Source organism: Venturia canescens, chromosome 2 (assembly GCF_019457755.1).
Source record: "Venturia canescens isolate UGA chromosome 2, ASM1945775v1, whole genome shotgun sequence".
In the NCBI taxonomy this organism is placed as follows: domain Eukaryota; kingdom Metazoa; phylum Arthropoda; class Insecta; order Hymenoptera; family Ichneumonidae; genus Venturia; species Venturia canescens.
The window spans coordinates 1,182,574-1,203,696 of record NC_057422.1 but is presented as its reverse complement, the minus strand read 5'-3'; the positions used below and the strand labels follow the sequence as shown (position 1 = coordinate 1,203,696).

Here is a 21,123-nt window from a genome sequence, read left to right as displayed (position 1 = left end):
CGAACACGTAAACACATCCAGCGAGCGAGAGCGAAAAGAGAGAGAAAAAAAACATAAACACAAGCGCGAGACTACACCGCGCGTTCCCATCCTCGCAAATAGACGACAATCGAAGTGAACGAGAAAGAAAAAAAAACTTCCAAATCACTCACATTTTCATCGTATATTCTCACTAAATTTCGAAGTAATAAATTCTGTAAATTATTCTCAAAATAAACCAAAGCCTCGCAAAAGAAATTTTTCACCGACTGCCCCACGTTGGGCGCCAAAATTTCTTTTCCCTACTTGGAAGTAGGGAATAAGAGAGAACTGCCGAACAAAAGAAAAAAAAACTTTCACACCACTCAAATTCTCATCGGATATTCAAACGAAATATTATAATTCAAAAATCTGTGAATCATTGAAATGGCTGTTCGGGAAGATCTTTCTCCTTGGGTCAATTTTCCCGATTTCCCCGATTAAAATTATTTCTTTTTTGGATCGTTTAGATTAATAATTTCCATTGATTCGCGGTTGATAACTTTAGTTCACGGTATCAAGTAATTCTTTTGGATGCAACATTCTTAAATTATAGTTTCTTTTAGTCATTTGATAATGTTGTTTTATGAGGAAATGTCAAAATAAATTAGATAGCAATTTAATGGAAAAGAAGAGAAGGAACGAATGAATTATTTGACTTATCTGAAGTTTTTCTTTATTTGAATAAGAGATCGAACAATTATTATATTGGAGAACTTTTCGGAATTTTTGAGACGTCATTGGTATTTTTTTTGGGACGTCGGAATTGTTGAGACGTTATTGGGAAATTGGGGAACGTCGGTATTTTTTTTGAGACGTCGGAATTTTTGAAGAAAGTACTTTAACGATTTAGTTAATAAAATTTATGGCTATAAATAGTTTAAGAATATAATTTTTGGTGATCTTGAAGTTAGATTACTTGTGGCGCGAACGATCGCTGCCTAATAATTATGATTCGTTGAATATTCTTTTATTTTTATGTAATTTTGGTTATCGATCTATTATTGTGTTTATTCATTGGCATTTTCGACAATCACTGGTGAGTTAAGGAAATATTATCGTTAGAATTTACAGTCGGACGTGAATTACTCTTCCCTGCTATTGTCCCGGTTTGATTATTTACGATTTCGATTATTCGGAGAATCTGGGCAGAAATAAAGATGGCTCAACGGGAGGGGATTTATTCGGTGCGCTCTTTGGACGAACTTTCGGATGAAAATATTCGTACTGAGCTTGCGAGACGGCATGTTTCCGCTGAAGGAAATCGGGAGGAAATATTGGGCCGGTTACGTTATGTCATACGGAGACCGTTTAGTCCCGAATACGACGACACTGAATTGACCCAATGGCATGCTCGCAATGCACTAGATCTTGCGATGGATTCCCGACTTCGCTCCAATAGATCGAACCATAGTTTAGAAGCCCCTAGTACAACTTCTCATTACCGGGTTAGTTTTGTTTATCCACCTGTAGAAACGAGTGTTGAGTCACATCCGGCAAATAATTTCATTGCAATTTCTATGCCAGTCGATAAAGTGAATAGTAGTATAATTGATTCGGGAGTAGGGACCGCAAGGCCTAACATCTCGACAGTCCATCTTTCGGATAGAAGACTCTTTATTCCCGAACTGTCTTTCGTAACGTTAACTTGGCCGTACTCTGATTTCTTGATTTTCGTTCTTTATATTACTGATCGTTTACCTGCGCACACGCTCTAATGATTTATTGTAAAGAGAAAGGGACGCAGGGTTACCTCTAGGTTACCTCTAGGGTTACCTATTTCGTATGCTATCTCTTTGACGATCGTCGACGGACTTGAGAACAAATCTTTGTTTCGCGTTCATTTAGTGGGCTGAAGCTTCTCGTGATTACCGTATTACCTCGCTTTTTCTCTTCCCTGCTGTTCGCTCGCGCGGGTGGCGCTCTCGCGTGCTTAATTTTTCTATGAGGGGTTCCCGGGGATTTTCCTGTCAGCGTATCGGGGACTGGGCTCCGAACAACCAAGCACAGTCCGGTGGGCGGTCAGAGGATCACGCTGATTTTATTGGCCAATTTGAACGCCTCCCGTGACCTCTTCGCCGAAACAACCGAGAGTCGTCCCGTCCACCGTCGTCAGCTCGGACACTACAGTCCGTTAAAACCGGCGCCTCGTCCAGTGGGGATTAGGATTATCCACCGGGAGTTGGGGTGTAATCTTTACCTGGTGGTGTTCAGTGGACCCGTAGGGATGCCACGAGTCGCGAGGGAGGTCTCCCCCTGGCTCTCCGGTAACGTCAGCCGAGTCCCCGAGAGGAAAAGTGTCCGGGCCTCGACAAAACCACCGAACGCGGGCGGGAACATTGCCCGCGGGGCCTTCATTTAATACCTGGCGTTAGCCACCACCGAGCGCGTGAAGGTTTAACTCTCACACGTGCTCGATTTTCATATTTGCCGTAGGAAGCGCGGTGCGTGAGCAACAATTAGTTCGTTCGTGAGGCGCGAGAACGTGGCCCGTGGCGTGTGACCAGGCGGAGAGGGGGAAGTGCCGAAACTGCGCGTCGGCCGACGTACTGGTGAGTCTTCATTTGAACTGCGCGGCGGACGGTGCCTACTACCTAGCAGTACCTATTGGGATCTCTCGGTAAGCCCGGTCCTCATTTTTCTCTTCATACCTGCCCTTGTGTCTCCAGTTCCTTCTGTTTATCGTGTAGCTTTTGGGGGATGAGTCCCCGTAATTTACTTGTAGATTTCGTCTGATGAGAGATCGTGGGAGGGAATTGTCGGTCTCACGACCAGCGATCGTCCCGACTCTTTCTCCATCGTCTATTTATTATTTCTGGAATGGAACACGAGGGCAGGAGCAATATTGTCTGGCCCTAATGCCGATGACGTTTATTAATCTTTCTAGTTCGCCTCAAGTCTCTCGCCGTCGCGTTATTTTATCTCGCTGTATTACCTGGCATCTCGCGCGCGTGCTACCGCCCTGTATATATCTCTCTCTCTTGTATTGCCCAATGTTCCAACATCGAAAAATTGTAACTGTGCTGGATACTACTTATATTGCCTACTAGTTTTTCTAAGGCAAATAAACGCTTATCATCATCATCATCATCATCATCATCATCATCATCATCATCATCATCATCATATCTTGTTATCGCGCTACGGAACGTACGGCGTTTAGTCCCGGCTTTGTTTATCATGTTTTGCGTTAGCGCTTCTTCGTCTCGCGTATTATTATCTGTTTGTGATCGAACTAACCGTATCGCTTTCCAGTATTGTGCTCTCGCATCGAACAAAGTCTATATTATCTTTCCGCCTGATTACCTTGCCGTTTGCGTTATATCTTACCTGCGCTTACCTACAACCCTTGCTGCCGATTGCCTGCTACCTGCGCTTTACCTGCGGCATTCGCCTCCGGTGATCGTTACCTGCGCTTTATCATTTAGTTCCGAACCACTTCTTGCATTTGCTACCCCTGTTCTCTTGTAAATTTCTTGTCGGCGATAATCTGTGAATAAAATTGTGAATACCTCACTGAATCATTTAACTTGTGTCGGCTACCTTCTTTCGTGTCGTGGATTGTTGCTTTCAACCCAAGTACCCTCCCCTCTACCTTTAGTACCTTAGTTTCGAGCTGAGTAGTCGGGCCGTTCTCAGTCACACGGGGAATCACGGGATCGTGTGAGATCTTCTAATTCGGGTGGGCGAAATTAAGTCGATTTTAATCGTCGGTACCCTCGTACCTGGCGCTGTGCCCACCCGGGGCTGTGTGGACCCGTGATTTTCCTCCCCGTGAGCTGAGAAAGGATGAGACAACCTTCCCGAGGAAAATGTCCCGTTACAACACGTACACAAACACGTAAATTGAGTCACGAAAAATTGTAAGCAAGGATTCCACACCAAAGGAAACAGCCAGAAATTTTAAAGGGAGTTAAAATGCTGAAAGGTAGTTCTCCCCTCAATAAGAGAAGGAATATTGTGCCTGGGTGGTAAAAAAATAGAAAATATATAAAAATACTGGAATATCAAATGTTTACACTAGTGAAAAATACATTGCGGAATCGATCGATACACTATATAAGGTCAATATTGATAGCATTTTGGAGGAAATTCGAGACTCAATAAAAGTTATGAAAACAACCAGTTTTGTCGTAAGAGATTGCAAAAAGTGGTCACAACGCAATCAGATATCGATGTCTTTATTAGCTACATTCAATAAAACCGATTTTTGCGAATTTGTGGTTTATGCAACCTTGATAAATTCACAGGTTACTCGTATAAGCAATAATTGCAACCAGGTATTTTAGTGTGCCTTTTTAATTTACCGAATCGTCAGAATTACTAAAATATTTTGTTTTATTTTTCTCTCCCATAAGAGTATTGATTAGATTCTTTTTTGCATTATTGATATAGAATAGAAGATAAAATCTTATATATCGCGAATGAATGTATAAAAAATTTTTTTTTTATTCAAAAGCGGTTCTTTTCAACGTAGAGCGGTTCAAAATCCATCAACCCAGTTCGAAGGAAGCTTGGATCAGCGACGTATCATAATTCGACCCACCTTAATACTTTTTGTACGCAACGAAACTGTGAACTCGTCTTCTATATATACTTCGTAGCTGGTTTCGTTGTGCGATGACCGCGTAAGAAAAACGCGACTAAGCTATCGATTGTGAAATGTTGCTCCTAATTATAATTATTGCAACGCTTACGTTGCCGACTGACGGGAAACGATTTTACATCACCAGTTCGGGAGAGTGTACAGACTGCCAGTGGTCCGACGATCGGAAGTACCAGTGGTGCAAAACTGACACGTGGGATTACTGCTCTACATCACCAGGATATTCTTCGGAAAACAAAAAGTGTAAATTCGATCATGTTTGTGACAAACACGGATACGGGTACATGTGGTGTTACCTGGAAGAAGGTGGCTGGGATTACTGTTCCCAAATCGAAGATACAACGGCAAAGCAATTTACTTACACAGGAAAAGAATGCCAAAGCTATTGCGATATTAAATATAATAATTATAAGTGTCGCACCACGAATCAGACGTACGAGTACTGCTCGCTTATTGATGCGCTTACTTCGGATGGGAAAGCATGCCGGCACGAATCAAACAACGATGAAACCTACTGCAGCTTTCACTCGTCTACATACGAGTGGTGTAGAGTTTCCGGAGGATCCTGGGGTTATTGTTCTAAAGTAGAATTTGACGATAATCTTCTCAAAACGGGTGTTGGGACCCGGCGAAAAAGAGCTGGAACGTCGACGTGCGAGCATTTAGGTGCGACATTCGAAATCCTCCGCCAAACCGAGCAGTACCTGGCGAACAGAAACCGTCTTGTAACTACTATTTTCCGTGAAAATCACGACTCATCAATTGTCCAGCGTGCCACAGGCACTTGGTTGACCGATGCCCGAACAGTTTTATATAGATGGCACGCGCGTTTAAGCTCCGATCGTCGATTGCATTCCACGACTGAGCAAAGTAACGGGCGAATTCGTCTGGATAGACAAGGAGTATTTTCCAACAGTGACGGAAATTTTATCAACTTCCAGCTGCAAATCAATGATGAACCTATACGACCGTCTACAGTTGCTCAAGTGAATATTGCGTCGAACCTTCAAGGGTATGATCTACGAGGATATAGGCGTATCTTAGTGACCGGTCTTCATCACAGTTTGAACACCGGAGGCAGGGTTTGGATTTACCAACAGCGTCTGGGTCCTCGCAACGAAGCACAGTGCCCTCGGCTATAGTAGCTTTTCATTTGAGCTACAGGATTGCACACGATATATGATCCAATGGAAATACAAGGTTTTTCGCATGTCACGTGTGCTTTATTATTTTCATACTTATGATGAGATATCATACTCATTTTCATACATGAGATGGTATGACATGCATGATTGAAGTGGACGCGAATGTGGAATTTAAATTTAGATGAGCTCGAATCGATAACAGAAATCCATTTACTTCCTCCAAATAATTATAGTTTCGGATAGCGTAAACTGCAGAAAGCAGACTTCACGAAATAAGTCGTTGAATAAATGAGAATTTTGAAAAGTTGTATATCGTCAAATACTTTTAGACCAGTTTGTTATGGCCGAGCCGTTTATTTATAAATTACTGGTTAGATAGTTTAAAGTATATTAATTAATTGTCATAAATGTATTTTATCGATTAATTGTATAATTTCGAAACGTTCAGTACGAATCGCTTCCTCTTGTGAAACCGAATTCCTCATACTATACGAAACCTTTTTTAGTCAATTGCAAAACGTATTTCACAGATTCTCAGATTTTCGAGTTCCTTCATCTCTAAGAAATGTAAGCGAAATGCACAATTCATTGCGAGAACCCGGAACGACACTCACTCACTTTTAGACACACTTTTATATTTTTGCATACGCATTTGCTCAACAGTCTAAATTCTTACGCTGCAATTTCCTAATATTGGAAGCATCGATAGAGAATTTACAACAAAAATTCGTTAGTCTTTCGCTAATCTTTGGTCTAAGCGGAGCTCCTCAGGTATTATTACCTCGAGTCCGAGTCTTGTTCCAGGTTCTTACAAGATAGTTAATAGTTACGTATCTTCGAATCTTCGCGATCAAGCATCACTGCTCGAGGGCTAGTGAGGCACTGCGGTGCAGCGTTCCTTTACTTCTTGAAGGCAAATAAGAACTCATTAATCAATTATTCACATACCCAAACCTTAAAAGTACTAATAAGAAAAATCCAGAAATCAAACATTATTTCGATATTTTATATTCTTAAATCATCGAGTGTACTACGCGATTTGTGCACGTGGATGTGCCGACTACACTGTCTTCGAGGAGACCCGCAACGCTCAGCATCAGTACGCCTCAAATTACGCGTAGAACATCGACCCCTAAGTCCAAAACTGTATCACCTTTTATTTCATTTATGTTATATGATTCTAAACAAGAGGAAGTAGACTGCGATCTTATTCGACTGTAATCTAAATTTCCAATTCTGATTCCTCAATAAACAAGTTAACTCGTTACTTTTACCTGATGTTTCTGTGTCTTGACCTACATCAATATCCCTGAAATTCCATATTGTATATTAGCAACTGTAATAGGTGCGCCTAGCGCTTTAATAGCTATTCCGAACATCTACTATTTTTATCTCTTCTCCTTTTTACTCAATTATTTATTTGTTCATCTGAGAGATTAGTAACTTTAATATTTGTTATTCGTTATTTTCCTCTCAGCCCGCGCGTTCTCACGTTCGGGCGTAACAAGTTCAAAAATCCTAATATCCTCATAAAAGTTTCAAATGATTAAAAAAATTGTAGGAAGATCTCACGCTTAGCGAGACTGACGAGTTCGAGAGCTTTAGAGCCGCACGCGAGCGATCGCACACTTACATCTCTACCAGAAACATCCACCAGACCAAAATTCATTTCTACCCAAATAAACAAGTCCCGCAACATTTCTACCACAATCAAACACTACCCCGTAACAACTCTACCAAATAACGGTAATGCATGAATATAATTCATTTTAGAAATTTTCACCACGTAACATCTCTACCAGAAAACATTTCTACCACATAAAATTTCTTCCTTTACATCACTACCTCACTTTCGTTGAAAAAGTGGGGTTTTCCAGGTCAACAACAAATTTGAGCCAATGGCTCAAATTTTCATGGTTTAATATGGTGGTTATCTTTTTATAAAATTTTATAGTAAAAAAAATTTGTATAAAAATAAAAAAAATCTAACGATTGCGTAGAATTCGTTTTTACCGACGGTAAATATAACAGCTAATTTACCATAGTAGTGTTTATTCCGTCTGAGGACGACACATGTGTTATTCTCAAATGTATGATCCATGCATGAAAACGTAAGTTCCTATTATATGGACCAGTCTCACCCAGAAAATGACAGCAAGCTCATATTTGTTTCAGCGTGGTGTGAAAGCGTCGAACAATTAATTCATTGTTGAGATTAATCTTTCGGGCTATAAAATCAATTTCTTCAGCTCCAAAATGTCCGTAAATTGAGGAATAAACGGTAAGTTTTTATGAAACAATAAAAAAAATTAAGACGGTATCCAGTGAATCATTTGCTGCTCCAAAGTGATAAAACATTCCGTGGAAAATAATCGTTAAATTAATCAAATTCAATGTTCAATTGTTTCTTCGTTATGCTCCGAGAATATAAAGATGAACACGTTGTTTTCTTGTTTCCTTCTCAACAATTTATCTTTTATGTGAATATAAGACATTGAGCGAAATTCAATCGGAATTGAGCTGTCATTACTGCAGTTCAAAGTCGTTTTTATTGCACTATGCAATTTTCATTGTCAACTTTTCCAGGTGAGTTTGGAAAATATTCGGAAAACTCACCCCTTTTCGAAATATTTTCACGATCTATTTTAATCTTTTAAAAAATATTTTTTAAGCAGAGAATCAGTTTTAATCCATGTTCATCCATTGTTACATTGTTGCACTTGTTACATTTTGCAGTATAGATTCAAACTGTTTTCTTCATTGTTAATAGTTTTTTGGTATTTGAATTTAAAATTCTTATCTGGCATTCGTTATAGTTCATAATAATGCTAAGCAGTTTTTGCATTTCTGCTCATTAATTTTGCTTTCATATAATTTATTAATTTTTGGTATCGGGGTGATAACTTGATTTTAATTAAAATGTGTTAATGTTAAGCGGATAAAGTGGCTTCCGCAATGTCTTCGGTTCAGCGTGCGTTTGCTCATAAGTTGAGCAAACAACACGCTGCCGATGTTAGAAGACAAATAGCAACGTCGACGTCCTACTCGAGAGATTTGTCAAAAAGTGGAAGCAGCGTTTCTGGATTTTCTTCTACTGTAAGTTTCTGATATTGTTGTTTAGTATAAATTCACAAAGATGGATCTATCAAAAAAACGAAAATTTTGATACTTTAATTTTTATTCAATGGATGGTTTTGTATTGATGTTAATTCTTTTAAAAAAACATCCAGATGTCACTCTGCGAAGTACTAGAGCCAGTGGATTATGAGGATTTCTTGGTTCAACATCAAACAGTCCTGGACAGAGATCCCCTTCGGCCGATACTGGATTTCCCACCCGGAGATGTGGAGTTAAGAGTCGTGAAGCGTAAAATCAGAACGGAGGAACCTGTTGTTCCTTTGGAATCTTTGTGAGTTGATTTACTTGCTGCCTTTTATATTTGAAGCAATATCAATGGATGAACGATTACTTACAATATTTCAAATTGATAAATATCAAATAAAAGAAACATTTTTTGTTTCATATCATTTCAGAGACACTGTATCGCCCTACGTGAAGAGGTGCATCGAGAGTTTCACGTCTGATTGGACAGTGATATACAGAAGGTACAAAGGTCGAGCATCACCGATTGGTAGAGAGAAACTATTGCAGGAGACTCCGAGGCAGGATTTTGAGGTGGATCAAGAAGAAACGAACGGTTGTGGTTCTCCGAATGAAGAAGAGGATTCGTCGAACGTGGGAGAGACGCCACGTGGTTCCTGGGCGAGTTTGGATCTGCGCCATTCTCAGCATGACCCTCTGCTACCAGGACTATTAGAACGTGTGTGTCCCGAAACGATTGATCAGATGAACGAACAAAAACGTTTGGAGGATCGTCAAGAAGCGCTCTTTCCACTTTACGCGCCGCCCACATCGCCCGACGACGAATGGCAAGAAATAAGCATTGCACCCGAGCCGGCTGAGCCTTTCGCTCACCGTATTCTCGTCAAATGTTTGCAGTTAAAACTCGAGCTCGAAGTCGAGCCTATTTTTGCTTGTCTCGCTCTTTACGATGCGCGGGAGAAGAAAAAAGTCTCGGAAAATTTTTACGTTGACATGAATTCTGAAAGCCTCAAACGCATGCTCGAAACTCACATCGCCTATAGCGACACCAGTACTCTCGCTCGAAGCTGCGTTCTCAGCATCTCCAAACCTAGCCCCGATCTTTTCCTCGTTGTCAGACTGGAAAAAGTCCTGCAGGGTGACATTTCCGAATGCGCCGAACCTTATCTCCGCGACGATAAGAACAGGGATAAGGTTATTTTTTTTCTTTTACAAATATACTTCAATTCTTGTTCTTTGAATTATTTTCGAATTTACCAACTTTCCGATTCGAGGTTTTTTAGAACTCTATTTTTGTCTTGAACACTCAAATGATTGATAAAAAAAATTCTGATTAAACGAAATTTGTGGTTTCAATTTTAGGTGAAAGCCGCAGCAACGATGGCGTGCGAGCGTTTGGGACGTTATCGAATGCCTTTGGCCTGGACGGCTATTCATTTGTCCGGAGTAATTGGTGGGGGTGGTGCAGGCGGTGATACAGATAGTACGGGAAGCGCGGGTTCGTTGGATCGCAAATCGGGAAGTTTGGAGCAATGGCGTAAGAAGGTGGTGGAGCAACCGACGCGGCGAGGATCGTTGGAACGTCGTAGTTCGGACAAGAGGAGAAGTTGGTCACCGGACGATTTTGCCAACTGTTTGGACAGTTTTCGTCCGATAACGCTCACGGTATCGAGTTTTTTCAAGCAGGAGAGTGAGCGATTGCGAGATGAGGACCTCTACAAATTGTTGGTCGAATTGCGTCGTCCTGGTTCGAATCTCAAGCGCTTGAAATGTTTGCCGGGGATTTTGAAATTGGATCTGAGTCCAAGACCGGAGGAATTACCGAGATGTTTGGATCCAGATCTTCGACGGTTGTCGCCTTATCCTGATGAGAAAAACCGTCCGGTCAAAGAAATACTTGAATTCCCCAGTGACGTACTGTCGCCCGATCTTACCTATCGAAATTTATTGTACGTTTATCCGAAGGAAGCGAATTTCAGCTCGCGAACCGGTTCCGCCCGCAACATCGCTGTCAGAATACAATTGATGGGTGGTGAACAGGAGGCCGATGCACTCACTGCCATTTTCGGTAGATCATCGTGCCCGGAAATGACACACGAGTACTTTACTTCCGTATCATATCACAATAAAAATCCAAATTTTTATGACGAAGTAAAGATACGAATGCCCGCGGATTTAAGTGCCAAACATCATCTGCTCTTTACCTTTTATCACATTAGTTGTCAAAAAAAGGTCGAACAACCTAATGTCGAGACTGCTGTCGCTTACACGGTGAGAATTCGAAATTCGAAATTTAACGTTTTCGTTTAATACCAAATTTTCTTAAAAAGTTTTTCATTCGCAATTGAATTTGAATTCCAGTGGCTTCCGCTTTTACGTGACGGACACCTGCAATCTGGTGAATTCAATTTACCGGCTATGCTCGACCCTCCGCCTGCAAATTATTCGTATATCGCACCGGACGTTCTTTTGCCAGGTACAAGATGGGTAGACGCTCACAGAGGCGTTTTCACGGTAATTCTTGAACCGGTATCAAGTGTTCATGCTCAGGACAAATATATTGACAGGTAAACCGAAATCTAATTTACTCCCATGTCAAATGCTTCTTTGTGTTTTTCGTTTCAATACGATGGTTCTTTCCCAAAATACAGGTTTTTGTCGCTCTGCGGATCTCTGGAGACAGGTCAAGTACCGCCGAGGATTGGGGAGGCTGGAATGGAATCTGAGCTTAAATCGGTTCTTCTCGAGCTTGCGAGAGCTTCGCACTCCGCGCTAGTTCGTTCCCTGCCACAGCTGTTCGATCAGTTGATTTCTCTGCTTGTGAAACCGCCGACTTTGCCTTCACAGCCGTTAAACGTCGCTGCCACGGTATTCGAAGCATTGGGGTTGCTCGTACGGAACATAACGAATTTGCCGGATGGACAGCTGGACGGTCACGGGCGGCACGCTCTTTTGGCAACTTACACGGCTTATCAGTGTTCATTACCGAACATGACACGAGCGAATCCTCCTCCGGTGGTGACGAGAGCTCAGAGCAATCCGGATTTACCAGTGGAGGATCTCGAGATGGAAATGCATTCTCGGGGATTGGATAGAACCGCTTCGATGCGCCAAGAATCTCCCTCTATCAGTGGTCAATCCGGAAGACGAATATTGCACGAAGAAATCGCTTTGCACTGGGTCGTTTCGACAGGGCAAGCCCGAGAGCTCGCGATAAATCATTCCTGGTTTTTCCTTGAACTAATCGTTCGTTCGATGGTTGTTCATCTCACGGAAACCGGAAGTCTCGAAGCTCCTAGAAAATCGCGTTTTTCGCCACAATTCAGCGACGACATAGCGACTCTCGTAGCCGCTTTAACGTTAGAAGTTACGAACCGTTGTGGCAAGGATCCTCGAACAGCTTCCAATTTAATTTACAGCCTGGGAAATTTCCTCTCGGATTTATTGTCCGTGATGGATCGCGGATTTGTCTTGTCTTTGATCCGGGCCAGTTGCTGTTCGCTCTCGGACGCTTCGATTCACATCCACGACTCGGCAGGGCTGTTCGCTCTGAAGCTCGATCTTGTACGTACCGTATGCTCCCACGAGCATTACGTGGCGATTAATTTGCCCTTTGGGACTGGTTATACCTCAGGATCGGCACCAGCTTCCCCGAGCCCTTCCACAGGAAGTTCCGGAAGTCTCATTTCGACTCTTGTACCTGGTGAACGCGGACGTTTCTCCGAATTGAGCCCGGAATTTCGGCAGCAACATTTCCTCGCTGGTCTCGTTCTCAGCGATCTTTCCAATACTCTCGAAATTCCCAACCCAATGCTCCAAAACAAAGCGATTGGCACCGTACGCTATTTGATGGGTTCTCACGATATTGATCCACGGTATGCCGAACAATCGGCAAAGGCTCGAGTCGCTGCTCTTTATTTGCCGCTCTTGAATATTCTTATCGACGCTCTTCCTCAACTTTATCATTGGGACTCCAAGGACAAAAGCGTGTATCACGAGGAAACGGCTTCTATAACACAATCCGTTGCTCTGGCGATCGCCGGTGGTGCCACTTCTGCCGCGGCGGATCATGCTGCCGGCACTCAATGTCGAGTTTCTCTCAGCTCCGAAGCTACCAGACATCTTTTGATGTGTTTCCTATGGGTTCTTAAAAGTCTCGAAAGATCTGCTCTCGCGCAATGGTGCGGAGAATTAAGCGCCAGACGCGTTCTCAGCCTCCTCCAAGTTCTCAACATCGCTACCGCTGCTTTTGAGTACAAGGGTAAAAAAGCGTTGAAGAGATTGCCTCCTCAAGCTACTGCTACCAGCGATATCAAATCTCGACTCGAAGACGTTATTCTTGGTCAAGGAAGCGCTCGCAGCGAAATGATGTTAAGGCGTAAAGAAAGAATTACTGGCGATAAATTACGCTGGCGAAAAGATCAAATGCCGTATCGGTGAGTAACCGATGTCTAAAAATCCATCAATTTTTCTTCATTCGTTCTTCTAGTTGTACAAATTTTTGAAAAAATTCAATCGAAATAACTTCATCATTCGTTCATTGGTTACTAATTTTTATTGACATTCTGAACGAACAAATCTCGTTGTTGATGGCTTTGAAAATGAATTTTCCATCAATAGTGCTAACGAACAACCTGAGGGTCGAGCCGTCGAGCAGGACGCCCACATCGAGGGTGCTTTGGCAGCCGAAGCTTCGTTAGTTGTTTTGGACAGTTTAGAATCCGTCGTACAGGCCGATGGCGGTGGAGGTGAGAAAAAAATTGAGATGCAAACTATTTCTCGATGGCATTTTCGTCTGTAGAATAGGAAATTGAGTTTTTTTTTGCATTTTTCAGGCGCCGTTGTAGGGGCCGTGCTGAAAGTCCTGCTGCGTGCTCTGGCAAGGAATCAGAGTACATCAGTTCTCCAACACATGTTCAATACTCAGCGAGCTCTTGTATTCAAATATCACAGCGCCCTTTTCGACGAGGAGAGCGAAAGATGCGGAGATTTGTGTTTGACACTTTTGACCAGATGCAGTTCACCTTTGAGTGCGATTCGGAGTCACGCAGCGGCTAGTCTGTATTTGCTGATGAGGCAAAATTTCGAAATTGGGAACGTGCGTTGATTTTTTTTTCATTTTTGTTTATTCTTTTTACTATCAAAAAAACTTTTCAATCAGTGCTGTCAAATATATTCGAATAATGTCGACGTTACATTGATGGCGTTGTAAATACTTATGTAGAATTTCGCGAGGGTAAAGATGCAAGTAACGACTTCCCTCTCCGCTCTGGTCGGTCGTGGTAGAGCCCCCAGCGAAGGGGCGCTGCGTCGAGCTCTGAAAACTGTTCTCGTCTACGCCGAGAGAGACACCGAACTTGCGGATACCAGTTTTCCGGAACAAGTCAAAGATCTTCTTTTTAATCTTCATATGATTCTTTCGGATACCGTTAAGATGAAAGAATTTCAGGAAGATCCAGAGATGTTGCTCGATCTTATGTATAGGTATGCACGAAGCAAGCTCTTTCATCAATAACGCAGAACAAAGTTATATTCACAAATTCCCCTTCCTAATGAAAGGATTATTTTTTAATATTTATAATTTCAGAATTGCGAAAGGGTACCAAGGCTCTCCGGATTTGCGTTTGACATGGCTCGCGAATATGGCGCAACAACACATGGAAAGAAAGAATCACACAGAGGCTGCGATGTGCTTGGTACACAGTGCAGCGCTCGTTGCCGAATATCTTCATCTTTTGGAGCCCGGCGGAGGCGGAAGGCCCATCGGAGCGGTAGCCTTGAGTCCCGTTAGTCCAAACGCACTGGAGGAAAGTGCCGTCGGCGATGACGTTCTCGCCAGACGCGAGGAAGGCCTTTGTCTCGGTCCAGATTTTTCCGAAAGTGGATTGGCCGGTCTGCTTGAACACGCTGCTAGTTCTTTTCATGCCGCTGGCATGTACGAAGCTATTCCAGATGTTTATCGCGTTTTACTACCGATCGCTGAATGTGCTCACGATTATAAAAAATTGGCCAACATTCATGGGTAAGAGTGCTCTCGTTTCTGGGAATTTTTTTTTCTTCCTGCCGAAACTTTCATCCGATTTTGTTTGATTTGAATCTTCAGAAAGCTGCACGAAGCTTATACGCGCGTAGAACAACTAGCTGGAAAGCGCGTTTTCGGCACTTACTTCCGGGTTGGTTTCTACGGCTCTCGCTTCGGCGATCTAGCTGGCGAAGAATTTGTCTACAAAGAGCCAACTTTAACGAAATTGCCAGAGATTTTTTCACGCCTTGAGAATTTCTATGCCGAAAGATTTGGTGCTGACAATGTCGTCATCATAAAGGATTCTAATCCTGTTGATCTGAGCAAACTAGAGACTGACAAAGCTTACGTCCAGATTACTTACGTTGAGCCATATTTCGAACCCCATGAGTTGCGACATCGGCCCACTGTTTTCCATCGTAATTTCAATATCAGTAAGTATTAACTTTCTGATTATTTTCGGATGCAGATTTACTTTTCTATTTTCTAGGCATCCATGAAAATACCAATAAATAAGAGTCCATTAGAATGAAATTTTCCTTTGAGACGAAATTGATAAAAATTGAAAATTGCATCGAAACATTGCACAAAAAAAACCCCATCCTTGTAAGAGAGAATGCGTAATTTTTTTTCGTTTTTCAGAACGTTTCGTGTACGCGACTCCGTTCACACCAGGTGGAAAAGCTCACGGTGAGCTTCGCGAGCAATGCAAGCGTAAAACGATACTTACGGTCGCGACGCATTTTCCATACTTGAAGACGCGAATCCGAGTGGTGGCGCGCAAGCAAATAGTTCTAAGTCCGATTGAAGTAGCGATCGAGGACATTCAGAAAAAGACTGCGGAAGTGGCAGCGGCGACGATGCAAGAGCCACCAGATCCGAAGATGTTGCAAATGGTTCTTCAAGGTTGTATCGGAACGACGGTGAATCAAGGGCCAGCAGAGGTCGCGGTAGTATTTTTGTCTGGGGTTCGAGAGCAGAATGCTCAGCCCTCGAGACTTCAGCACAAGTTGCGTTTGTGTTTTAAGGACTTTTCTAAGAAATGTCTCGATGCTTTGAGGCGTAACAAAAATTTGATCGGCCCCGATCAGCGTGATTATCAACGGGAGCTTGAGAGAAATTATCAGAGATTGACGGAACGTCTTGCGCCTTTGATTGTGTGGCGATAAAAAAAATCTCGTGAGAAGAAAGTCGAGAAACTAAGATCTTAGGGTATAGGAAAAAACAGGAGGAATAAAGAAATCCTTCAAAAGAGGAAAAAAACATCACTGGACATCGTCCGGTGACAATTACCAAAGATTTTCACTATTCGTTGTATCTCGAACAAAGAAACAAACACATACGTCGTCAGGACGTTTGAAACGCTCATTTTTATTTCCCTCGAGTATTTTGTCCGCGAGAAAAACACGAGTCACAAATATCTTTTGTTAAGTTGATATTTTTTTTTGCGACATGAAATTACTACAGAGGACGCGAAGGTGTCAAAAAATTAGTCGTTTCTCTCTAAATTATTTTCCTGAGTGACTCTCCTGAGTACTACGTAATTGATTTATTATTATAAATGTTCGAACAATTTTATATCCGAACAATATCGATACTAACTAAAAATAATAAGAATAATCAATCAATCAAACAATTGGAGAGCTGAGATATATTCGAAGAGTGGCGGTAGCAGCTCGTAATATATACACAAAAATATATATATATATATATGCGCCTAGAGCCTCAAATATTTATATACGCTGCGTATTTGTATTTCGACTTTATTAATAATAATCATCTTTTACTCTTTATCTTTGAAAAGTCTTTATTCCGTAACACTCAGCCATTTTCGTATGCGGAGAAAATGAAAGTTTTTTCTACAGAAAATATCAGTCTAATTGAAAAGAAAACGTAATTGAATTTCGGCGATGTTATGGTACAAGCGGATTTTCGCAATGCAGAAAATCAAACTAAAGCTTTTCTAATGTGATTATTTATTTATTTGTGAACAGAATATTCACGATGCAACCTCATTTAAGAGCATTATATACAGTAGTTCACCAAAATGTGACAACAATACGAACTCTATCTAATTAGGTTAATGCTCTCAAGATTCTCGAACGTGCATTTACGAGAAAGCTTTCTCTCTCCCTCTCTCTCTCTCTCAGACGAAATTTCAACTGTTGGCGGTAAACCTTCAAGTGCTCTAATACAATCGCTTTCTCTCTCTTACCCCGCATCTCTTCGCTCTCTGCTTTTGACTCACGGTAAAAAGCTTTGTATTTTTTGTCCTGTCTTCGTCGCCTTTCTCATTCTGCAAGCGATTCCTTTTCAGGCTACTATTTGTTTTAGATCCATAAGCACTTGTTTATCGAAAATTTATTCCTAAAATTTATAAACATGAACGTACACCCGTGTACACGACTGTTCATTTTTATACGTATCTTTTGTTTTTTTTGTTTTTTTGTTTTTTTTTTTTTTTTTTTTATATACAATCGTGGATATGTGCGATGAAACGTTCAAGCTGTACGGGATAACCGAGAAAAGGCAAAGAATTGTGAATCGAGACATCTCGAGGAAATGCCAAGTTTTATTGCCACCCAACGTGATCCGATTTAAAGATTGCTCGAGTTTCTTTCTTTCTCCCTCTTCTTTACTCTTTGTTCTCGTTGTTTCGCCTCTCGTCTTCGAACTCTACGAATCTCAGTGTTCCACAGTTGCACCGAGAGTGCCTCGTTATTCGAGTTATTTTTTTTTCTCTATTCCTCTCTGTCTCCCCCCCCGCATCTTTTCTCTCATTTCCCATTGCACATGCTCTGTCGTGACTTTAAATCTCACGATTTTCTTTATTTTTTTTCAACTCCCTTTTTTAACCTTCTCTTTATTCTTGCGCCTTTTCTTCGTTGTATTTCATTATTCAACACCATTTTTTCACTCGTTTGTTTTTTTCCTTCAAATTCTCAGGAAATCTCGGTATAACAATCAACTTGAGACGTATCGTCAAATTGCAACCGAGAATAAAGACATCGCTTCCCTCGTCCTACAGCCCCGAACATAACAAGGCTTCGTTGCACTCTTTTTCGTTCCTCTTCCGCTTTTTCCTTTTTTTCCCCTCAGTACCTGATGAAAAAGTCTCCACGAATGATTGCTTTTTCCCCCCTCGAAAACTGATGAGACTTTACGAATCCTATACTGGCTCAACGAGATTACTTAACTTTTCTTTTTTACCTCGTCCATTCCTCTTCGTTCTCTCTCTCTCTCTCTCGCTCTTTCTCCTCCTCCATCTTTCACTCTTTTAAGATCACCAATCCGACACAATAAAATTTTCTACAATTTTGCTGGATACTTGTTTAAGAACTGCAGTTGTAACATTTTATCCGAAACGCGAGGATTTCTCTCGATATTTTTTTATAATTTTTCATCTTTACCGTCTCAATGTCTTCTATACAAAATTTCATGCAGTCGCAAAGTCCGGAACTCACGATCAGAAGTTTTTATTCAATTATTTTTTCATGGTGCGATAGCCGATATAATCGATAATCGAAAATTTTTGATGGTTTTTTAAAATTCTCGGTTAGCCATTTGATAAGAATGAGGAAAGAATTCTTCATGAAACGTCACATTTCCAGCAGAGTACGCCGAAGCATCAACGCATTTAAAAGTGAATTGACGAAAAAAAGAATTGAGAAAGTTCACTCGGGAATTGATTCAAGAGCTTGAAAGAGCCGGAAGTGTTAGAAAAGTAGGTGTAAATCCGTAAGATAATAAAGGTTTGTCGAATAACTCCCATGAGAAATATGGAAATCGATTCTCAACCGATTTGCCCGCATCCATCCGTAACTACGGTTAAATTTCTTTTTTATTATTTTCGTCACTTTTTTCCTTTATATTTTCGAAGCTCCGAGACCTGCGGATTTGCGGAGAGACGCTCATGAAAATTTTCCGCGGATAAAATCCTGCCGGAAATCCTTGGGACGTGAGCAAATCGTCGAGTCCGATAAAGGGGGATCGAAAGATTTTTTCCTCTCGACATCCTCTCTCTTATTCGCCACTTTTTATTTTCCGTTCTAAAACCTTTCGCGTCATAACTTGATGTTTTTTTTTATTTTTTTTTATTTTTTTATTTCTTATTTCCGAAAAAAGGTTATACTTTTTCGGAACCCGTACACGAAAAAGCATTATCCATGAAAGTTTGTGGTGAAATGTCAGAAAAAAAGAGAGCCAACCTGCAGACTGTGTTTATTTTATTGACGGCCCATTTAACTCTCAAATAGACGAGTGATTTTTCGCGCCGTCTCCTTCGATTCTTCTTTACATCGGTATTCCGATTTGGGAACCTCTCTTTTATTCATTCGTGCCCTTCTCCCCTCGTTCCCTGCGTCACTTCTTTACGACGAGGCAAAGCATCGAAAATCCACTCACCGGAGAGTCCCTCCATCCAATGCCTCTTTATCCTCCCTGAAAAATCAGAAGAGAGTCAAACATATACGTCTTACGCGTATATATATGTACACGTAGGGTACTATCAAAATCCTGAGAGTCCTTGCCTCCTGGCTATATAATTCGGGTCACCGAATCTCAAGGATTTCTCATCGCGATTCACTTGCAACACTTATCTGAAAATCCTCTTCCCCAAACGAATTTTAATCAGACGAAATTACCCCAACTCGTTCTCCTGCTTAACATAATTTCCGTTCTATTGTGCCGACTCTAAATTCCGCCACTTTGAATTCAATCGATGATGTTATTATGAGAATAAGAAATAATTGAAGGAGTTATGAAATTTCGATTGGCACGAGCTTCATTGGCTTTCCTTCGATCGACGAAGAAATATAAACTTGGTGCCTAGAAAAAAAAGAAGGAAAATAACGGAGGAATGAAAGGGCGAGCCGAAAAAAGCTCTCACCATAAGATGTGCGATGAAGGAGCAATGAGAGTACGACCCTCGATGCGGTGGATCGTTTCGTAAACTGGTGCAGCACCGTTTTATTGGAGCCTCATCTCGACATTTCGAAATTTATTGCAAAGTAATCTTGAGAAAAAACGTCATTTTCCTCGATGCCGTACAGGGTTACGAGATATCTTGGCACGAAGCGGGACAAGACACGAAACGCGGTGGCTTTTCTCAAGAGTAAGAAAAGATAGAGGGAGCTATGAAGAGAGAATTCGAGAATAGGAGTGACAGTATGTTGATCGTAAAGTCAAATCCCTTTGGGTGTACGATATCCTCGTGGTATATATGAGGGATTGTCGAGTTACGATCAGGCGCGTGTGACACGCGTGTTTCTCTCATTTGGCACGTGTCCCAAAGTGACGTCACTCGTGGGAGGCTCCATACCGTTTTAAAGTGAGAAGGAAACGAGAGAAAACCAATTATATATACAGTATAATATACTATGTACTTGTACGTCCTGGTACATTACCCGCAACCTACAGTTGCACAAACGACCGATCCAGGCAAAATACAAGCTACGTGAATTTCGGCGAACATGAGCCCATATATAGTTATATACGATATGATATCGCATATATATTCATACATATATGTATACATGCCACTTATATGGGTTTAAGCGCACTGGGAATATCAAGAAGGTGAAGTAAATGGTATTACGGACGTACTCTACGGCATAAATGGTGAATAGTACAGGGAGAGAGGAAGAGAGAAAGAGAGAACGTTCGGTAGGGCGCGGCTGAATAGTCATGAGACCGGTGGCTTCTCTCCTTCTCAGACTAGGCTCTCGATGGGAATTCCCTTAGCGTGCAAAGCTTCGCACGTGGGATCCCATGTACAAAGGCTTTTCCATGTTAAATCGAATGAAAATGCTCCTGTAGATCATCGTATCAGCAATCCACGTGCGTATACGCTTAACATTTCAAGCGTATACAGTTACGGTCTATGGGGATTTTCATGTTTGGAACGCGGGCCATTTGATTCGGCTTTATCGCGTTGTTCGTACGACGATAACACGTAGTTCCGTGCAATACTAACATCCGAGTGTACCGGTGCGCTCTACTTATGGCGCACGAGCGAGGAATGGGAAAAAGGTAAGTAGAAACGGCGTGTGTGGAAGAAAAAACGTACAAGATCAGGCTCTTGGTCGATTCGTACCAACTCGCTTTCCGTTATGGGCGAAAGCACCAGAACGATCGTAAAGTCGTTCGGCTCATGGGATGAAAACACACTTGTACCCGACAGTGTGTGTGTGTGTGTGTGTGTACTTAGAGCGCTGGGATATAAGCGACGT

General features: G+C 41.7%; 1 protein-coding gene across 3 annotated transcripts; it reads left to right on the top strand.

Annotated features, from left to right (window-relative positions):
• The first annotated feature begins 7,917 nt into the window (after positions 1–7,917).
• On the top strand, positions 7,918–16,686 carry Zir (Zizimin-related). 3 transcript variants are annotated; one of them, XM_043411455.1, is made up of 14 exons: positions 7,918–8,355; positions 8,705–8,865; positions 9,000–9,178; positions 9,303–10,065; positions 10,234–11,142; positions 11,233–11,438; positions 11,523–13,307; positions 13,492–13,619; positions 13,707–13,969; positions 14,096–14,355; positions 14,459–14,893; positions 14,975–15,327; positions 15,536–16,067; positions 16,158–16,686. In XM_043411455.1, exons 1-13 carry the CDS (start codon positions 8,328–8,330, stop codon positions 16,060–16,062), a joined length of 5,997 nt encoding a protein of 1,998 aa, XP_043267390.1. In that variant the 5' UTR covers positions 7,918–8,327; the 3' UTR covers positions 16,063–16,067; positions 16,158–16,686. The 3 variants fall into 3 exon arrangements, with proteins under 3 accessions (XP_043267390.1, XP_043267391.1, XP_043267389.1); XM_043411456.1 differs by having other exon boundaries at positions 7,918–8,050; positions 15,536–16,686; XM_043411454.1 differs by having other exon boundaries at positions 15,536–16,686.
• The last annotated feature ends 4,437 nt before the right edge of the window (positions 16,687–21,123 follow it).

What these genes read in the sequence shown, in the direction of transcription:
- Zir (XM_043411455.1), top strand. Translation starts at nt 8,328, where the DNA reads ATGCAATTTTCATTGTCAACTTTTCCAG. An exon ending in GTTGTTCCTTTGGAATCTTT is followed by an intron (nt 9,179 to 9,302) that starts GTGAGTTGATTT and finishes ATATCATTTCAG; the next exon opens with AGACACTGTATCGCCCTACG. An exon ending in TTGCTCGATCTTATGTATAG is followed by an intron (nt 14,356 to 14,458) that starts GTATGCACGAAG and finishes TTATAATTTCAG; the next exon opens with AATTGCGAAAGGGTACCAAG.